The sequence below is a fragment of the Bos mutus genome, chromosome 15, assembly GCF_027580195.1.
Source record: "Bos mutus isolate GX-2022 chromosome 15, NWIPB_WYAK_1.1, whole genome shotgun sequence".
Taxonomy (NCBI): Eukaryota; Metazoa; Chordata; class Mammalia; order Artiodactyla; family Bovidae; genus Bos; species Bos mutus.
The window spans coordinates 36,641,571-36,649,056 of record NC_091631.1 but is presented as its reverse complement, the minus strand read 5'-3'; the positions used below and the strand labels follow the sequence as shown (position 1 = coordinate 36,649,056).

The 7,486-nt window shown below is 37.6% G+C and overlaps 1 protein-coding gene across 1 annotated transcript in view; it reads right to left on the bottom strand.

Annotated features, from left to right (window-relative positions):
- Positions 1–4,804: 4,804 nt before the first annotated feature.
- The window catches only part of IPO7 (importin 7), a 45,199-nt gene continuing 42,517 nt past the window's right edge, over positions 4,805–7,486 (bottom strand). Inside the window, exon 25 of the mRNA XM_070383905.1 lies at positions 4,805–6,933. Within this exon, the coding sequence (XP_070240006.1) occupies positions 6,836–6,933 (98 nt within the window). The 3' untranslated portion in view covers positions 4,805–6,835. The remainder of the gene's footprint in view (positions 6,934–7,486) is intronic.

The window sequence follows — 7,486 nt, the reverse complement described above, 5'->3', positions numbered from 1 at the left end:
GCTATCCACCCTGCCAAAGTTCAGTGCCAGCTAGGGCTGTTTGATGGGGTGATGTGATTAAAAAAAAAAAAAAAGAGCAGTTAGCTCAAATAACTAAATATTGGCAGAATACAATCTCTAAGACAGTTTTCCCTATGTACGGGGATAGCTAGCTCTTACTTCGCAGAAGGCAATGGCAACCCACTCCAGTACTCTTGCCTGGAAAGCCCCATGGACGGAGGAGCCTGGAAGGCTGCAGTCCATGGGGTCGCTAAGAGTTGGACACGACTGAGCGACTTCACTTTCACTTTTCACTTTCACCCATTGGAGAAGGAAATGGCAACCCACTCCAGTGTTCTCGCCTAGAGAATCCCAGGGATGGGGGAGCCTGGTGGGCTGCCGTCTATGGGGTTGCACAGAGTCGGACACGACTGAAGTGACTTAGTAGCAGCAGCAGCTCTTACTTAATGAATAAACATTGAGTATTACTTTTTAGAGAACTTTAAACAAACTTCAAACTGAAAACTGAAAATTGAGATACTCGTATATCAGAAAACTCACCATTTTAAAGTATACATGCACTTCAGTAGTTTTTAGTATATTCACCAGGCTGTTCAACCATCACCAGTACCCAATGGGAAACACTTTAATCATGCCAACAGAAAACCTACGCCCATCACACTCACTCCATTCCGTCATCCCTCCCCACCCCTGTCCCAGTGACTACTAATCTACGGATCTGCTCATTCCTGACATTTCATATATATGGACTTGTGTCTGAATTGTTTTCAGGGCTCATCCACTCTGTAGTGTGTAATTGCACATCATTCCTTTTTACTGTCAAAAATCTGATTGCATGGATATTTCACATTTTGTTTATCCACTCACCAGTGGCTATTTGGATTGTTTCCTGCTCTTGGCTATAATAATGCTAGTATGAACAACTGTGCACCAAGTTCTTGTGTGGATAGGCTTCAATTCTCTCAAATTATATATATGTGTGTGTGTGTATACATATATATATGTGTATGAGTGGAATTTTTAGGTGACACTTTTCAACCTTTTAAGGAACCGTCAAACTTTTATACAACAGATAAGTATTTTATATTGTACCAACACTGTACAGGGGTACAATTTCTCTTCTTCCTCACCAATACTTGTGATTGTGTACCTTCTTGATTAAACAGGATAGTAGATAAGGAATACTGCATCATGAATTCTGATCTGCATTTCCCTAATGACTAGCATATTAAAAAGCAAAGACATCACTTTGCTGACAAAGGTTCGTCTAGTCAAAGCTATGGTTTTTCCAGTAGTCACGTATGGATGTGAGAGTTGGACTATAAAGCTGAGGCTGAAGAATTGATGCTTTTCAACTGTGGTGTTGGAAAAGACTCTTGAGGGTCCCTTGGATTGCATGGAGATCCAACCAGTCCATCCTAAGTCCTGAATATTCATTGGAAGGACTGATGCTGAAGCTGAAACTCCAATACTTTGGGCACCTGATGCAAAGAACTGACTCATTGGAAAAGACCCTGATCCTGGGAAAGATTGAAGGCAGGAGAAGGGGACGATAGAGGATGAGATGGATGGAAGGCATCAACGGACATGAGCTTGAGCAGGCTCCAGGAGTTGGTGATGGACAGGGAAACCTGGTGTGCTGCTGTGCATGGGGTCGCAAAAGTTGGACACAACTGAGTGAACTGAACTGAATGACTAGAGATGTTAAGCATTTCCTAAGATAACTGGCCATTTATTTCTTTGGAGAAAGGTCTAATTGGATTCTTTACCATTCTTACATTGGGGTTTTCTTGTTAAGTTCTGCATATACTCAAGATTAGCAGATATTTTTTTCCCATCCTGTGGAGTCTTTTCACTTTTCAAAAGTAACCTTTGAACCAACGTTTTGATGAAATCTAAATCATGTTTTTGTTTCTTGGTCTTTGGTGTTATATCCAAGAAACTTAACTAGTTCAGTCACCACGAGTTACACCTGTATTTTTTCCTAAGTATATGCCCAGCTGTCTCAGAGCCATTTTTAAGATTCTTTCCTACATTGGTTTTGGGACCCTTGTTGAAAATTGTGCATAAGTATGTGCTAAGTGACTTCAGTCATGTCCAGTTGTTTGTGATCCTATGGATTATATAGCGCACCAGGCACCTCTGTCCATGGTATTCCCCAGCAGGAATACTGGAGTGGGTTGCCACTCCCTCCTCCAGGGGATCTTCTCAAACCAGAGATAGAACCTATGTCTCCTGCATTGGCAGGTGGATACTTTACCACTAGTGCCACCTAGGAATATGAAAGTTGCTCAGTCGTATCCGACTCTTTGTGACCCCATGAAAATTCTCCAGGCCAGAATACTGGAGTGGGTAGCCTTTCTCCTCTCCAGCAGATCTTCCCAACCCAAGGATCAAATTGGAGGTGGATTCTTTACTGGCTAAGTCACAAGGGAAGCCCAAGAATAGTGGAGTGGGTAGCCTATCCCTTCTCCATCAGATCTTCCCAAGAATAGAACTGGGGTCTCCTGCATTGCAGACAGATTCTTTACCAACTGAGCTATGAAGGAAGCCCCTAGGAAGCCCCTGTTGAAAATCAATTGACAATAAACTTAAATGTTTATTTCTAGACTCTCAATTCTATTCCTTTGGTCAGTAGAAGGTATCTATCCTTGGGAATTCCCTGGTGGTCAGTGGTTAGGACTCTGTGCTTTAACTGCCAAGGGCATGTGTTCAATCCCTGATTGGGGAACTAAAATCCCAGAAGCCAGAAGTTACAGCAAAAAAAGAAAAAAAAGGTTACCTATTCTTACTAGGTGATGGCTCAGTGGTAAAGAACCTGCCAACCAAGCAGCAGACTTCAATCCCTGTGTTGGGAAGATCCCCTGGAGAAGGAAATGACAGCCCACTGCACTGCAGTATGCTTGCCTGGGAAATCCTATTGACTGAGGAGCCTGACGGGTTACAGTCCATGGGGTGGCAAGAGCCGAACATAATTTAGTGACTAAACAACAGTGTAAATGTAATTTTCTTAATTTCACTGCTGCTGTATAGAAATACAACTGTGTATTTGTATATTAATCTTATGCCTTGCAAACTTGAAGTCATTAGCTCTTTGTGTGTGGATTCTTCGGGGTTTTCTGTGACATCAGTCATCTGAGAATACATTTTACTTCTTCCTTTCCCACTGGATGTCTTATTTCTTCCTCCCTAACTGCCCTGGCTAAACCCTTATTGAAAGATTGAAGGCAAAAGGAGAGGATGAAATAGTTAGATAGCATCACTGACTCAACAGACATGAATTTGAGCAAACTCGGGGAGAAAGTGGAGGACAGAGAGGAGCCTAGCGTTATGCAGATCATGGGGTCAGAGTCGGACACAGTAGCAATGGAACAACAATAAACAAAACCCTATGTACAATGCTAAACAGAAGGGGCAACAGGGGCATTTTTGATCTTAGGGGGAAGGGTTTTTACTCTCATTATTAAGTCCATTAGTTTGAGCCTTTCTTTCAGATTGAGGAAATTCCTTTTTGAGTTTATTAAAAGGATGTTAAAAGGAAATTTTAAAAAAGACTCTGGTAGGAAGCACAGAGTCGGACACAACTGAAGCGACTTAGCAGCAGCAGCAGCAGGAAGCACTTAAATATAGGATTCAGATACCAAATATAATTGACAAATTTCTACCTATCACCCGTGCTCTAAAAAAAAAACTAAAGGGGGAATTACCTCTCAAAAAGTTACTTAAAAGATATTCCTCTCATAGTAACAAAATTCTGGATTTCTATTATATCTAGTTTCCGTTTGTAAAAACCACATGCACCGAAGTAAAATGCTATTACTGCAAGGGTGGCCAACCTCATCAACGGTAAAACCTCAACTTCAGAAGGGATCAACATTCACCAAAACTTAAAATTACATAGAACAGAACTGACATTTTTATAACCAATGTTTTAATGTAAGTTTAGGTCATTTATTTCACAAGCACTTATGGAATGCCTACTATGCTTAAGCCATTGTGCTAAATCCTCCCAAAGACATGGTGTATATTAATATAATCCCTAATAACTTTTTCTAAATGCTTGCTTCAGGGACTATATCTGGAACTGAACATAGCCACAGCGCTGTGGTATGGCCACCCCTGCTCTACACTCTGGTCTCTTCAAGAGGTGAACATAGCAGTCATTATCCTGGTAAGGCATGTAGATTAGTAATCACCATTCTGTTACCTGCAGAGAAATAGATTAACATCTTTTATTTAATACTGATAAACGAATAGCTTTTATAAAAATGGATGGCTTAGGTTTACAAAAAAGTGAAGATTTTATGCTAATGTCAGCCATTAAAAAAGACATACTGAAACCCAAACAAAATCAGAATTAACTTGTATAAATTAAAAAATAAGTTATAGATTAGTGAAACTGTGGGAAATGCTGTATGTTAAAGAAATAAATAAAATCCACATGCAACTAATTACAAGTTTATAAATACTACTCTCAAAAAGTTATCTAAAAGTCCTATAACCTTATTTAAAAACACTGATACATTATCAAGATTCATAATCTATAAGAAACTCTAACTTGATGTCATATTTAAGGAAATACTGAAAATAATCGAGGTATATTTGATGCATTAGAAACTACCATTTGAACAATATTTAATATTAAATATAGTTTAATTTTAAGGTCTTTCATTTCAGTCAAAAATTCATAAATGTAGATTAGTTTGGATTGTATGACAGAGGAGACAATAAAACTTGATCTCAAAGACATGCCAATACATTTTCTTGAAACAAAATCTCAGCAACCGAGAATTTTCATACTGTGCATGGGAATAACTAAAACCTTTATTAATATGGTTTCCAGTAACAATGTGAAAATTGAAATTATCAATTCAAAGAGCAGTGAAATTTGAAATTTAAAAAAGTAGACTAGATATTAGGTAGGGGATAAAAGGTAAAGGAAGACAAAAATGTTTAATACTATTCAGCACTTCCCCTCTGTACATAATGTTGCATATATACAACTACCCCATTTTAATTTTATGACTTTTATGTAATAATGAAATCCCCTGAAGCAACCTAGGGTTTACAGATGGTGTTCAACTTGGGGCGAAAAAGTAGAAACACACTTGATTAACAATTTTCACCCACACATTTCAGATAAACATTTTTTTCTTTTTTTGCCAAGATTTTCATAGTAAATTCATAAATATAGGAAATACTTTCACTCCTTCAGTGTTAAAATAGAAAACCAAACAATGCCAACAGTAGTGGCTTAATTACTGGCATACAAGAAAAACACAACACCAATGGGTTTTCATTATGCATTTTAAATAATATGTGCATTTGTTTCATTTTTACATTTACAAATTTTCTAGTCTGTTATAGACAACAGCACTCAATAGTTTTGAATCCATTGAGATGTTGCTTTCAATTTGAAATATTGTGTGTATACATGTATATAAAAAAATAACCCAATGTATGACTCATCTGACAGATGTTCAAGATCAATAAAAGCTTATTTTTGAACATGCAGTTAGAAGAGAGGGAAGCAAGCCAACCTCTCCATGTTGTCTTGTTGCTGGCTTGTTTTTGCAGTGGTATCAACAGTGGTTTTTGGAGGGAACCCTGTGCCTTCAGCCTATCAGATACCAGCATCAACAAGAGGGGCAGAGGAGATGGGAAAGGGAGGTGGGCAGGTGTTAATGTCAATTTTAAAAGTGTGCATTTCCTATTCTTTCTAGTTATAGGATAAAAATAGATCAATGAGGAAAAAATTTATAATTAGAAAAAAACTGCAATCAAATCAAGACATAAGAGCCGAATTAAGTTCTTTTAATAGATTGCATATATAGATGTTTAGTCATACTCTTTGATCAACTCTTTAAGAGTAGAACTTTATATCCAATTTACATGCTTCAAATATCACCTTTCCTCTTTGTTACAGTAAGGTCTTGTACCCAAATATCCACTTGTACACTGAGAGCTTTAAGAAAAAAACAGGACACAGAGGGAGTTGCCATTTTTAGCAGCAATGAAATATCACTAACCCCTTTTAACATACCGAATTCAAGTCACTATCAGAGGTGAGTGCACCACAAAGTCACCAGGTACAAAATTGCTAATTCATTTTTAAATTAATAACTTGAAATTACCCCTGCCCCCCACCCCATTACATCCCATCTTTTTATAAACAGCAAACATTTTGCTATTTTATACATAGGCTAGCAGGCTTGTTTCAATATGAAAGTGCTAATTCATTTACAGATTTTTTTTTAATCAGTTATGTAGTGCTACAATAAATGTCCAATAATCTACATAGGAACAATCTTTGATGAATGAAAATGATGAAGATTGAATAAGGCTATCCATTACCTTATCTTATTTACATATAAAGAATAGATACCCAATGGTGAAGGAGAGACAGAAATTGGACAAATACTCATAGGTGTAAAAATTACATCTACCTTTGAGCTTATACTGTAAATGAGACATTTTAAATAGTCCTGTAGCCCATGCCTATTTTTTTCCTCAGAAAAAGAAAAGCTGCCTTCATGACATCCCCTCCTGTTGCAGATTTCCACAGTGTCACTTGAACTTTCAGTCAAATCCTTACTTTCTTCAAAAAATAAAGAAAATACTCCCTACCCCCCAAGTTACCTCCCTCCCCGGCCAAAATCCCTCTAGTTTCATTTTCAGTGCCAAGTTGCATGATCAAGTCCCACCTTCTGGGGTTTCTTTGTCCATCTATTGATCAATTAGTTTAGAGTAGATAACATGAACCAGTTCTGGAACCGCTACTAGGAGGAACACAAGCTCTTCACTACAATCACACTGCAGGAAGGAAAGTGGTAACTCAATTCATCCCTGGTGCCGGGCCTCCAAAATTGAAAGAACTTGGCACGACTGGAGCACTGAATTTGTATCCTCCATGTTTCTCAATCATTTTGGATTCTAGAAAAACAAAAAGTAAACGTTTGGTAGAGCATTCGATCAGCTTACTACTTTGGAGAACAGAAGGAACCAACAGACATTAACAACAGCTAAACCACCAATATTAGCCAGGAAGTTCCAAACTTTGGTCTCTGTTCTCCCTCCATATGTAAAGAAGAGAATTGTGTAATATGTAGAGAAGATGAACTCTCCTGTATGCTGTAGACTTCTTAGGCAATTTTTACTTCCCATTGTTTAAAAAGAAAAATCTTTAAATACCCTATTTTGAGTCAAACAGTGAATCAATAGATCCAAATCCAAAGGTAGTAACAGCTAATGAATTTACTGCAAGCAAATTCAAATATAAATACTTTAGAAAGGAGGTATAAATACTTCCTTTTTTATAAGGAGGACCCTCGCTGAATATAAAACTAGTCTTACTCACAGTTATTAAGACCTACAAAACTGTTAGAATGTGTATTACCTAAAATATCCTATATTGAAAAGCATTTATATATCGTTAAGCATGAAACGTTTACTGATGAAAAGAAATGATGTATGTCTTTAATATACT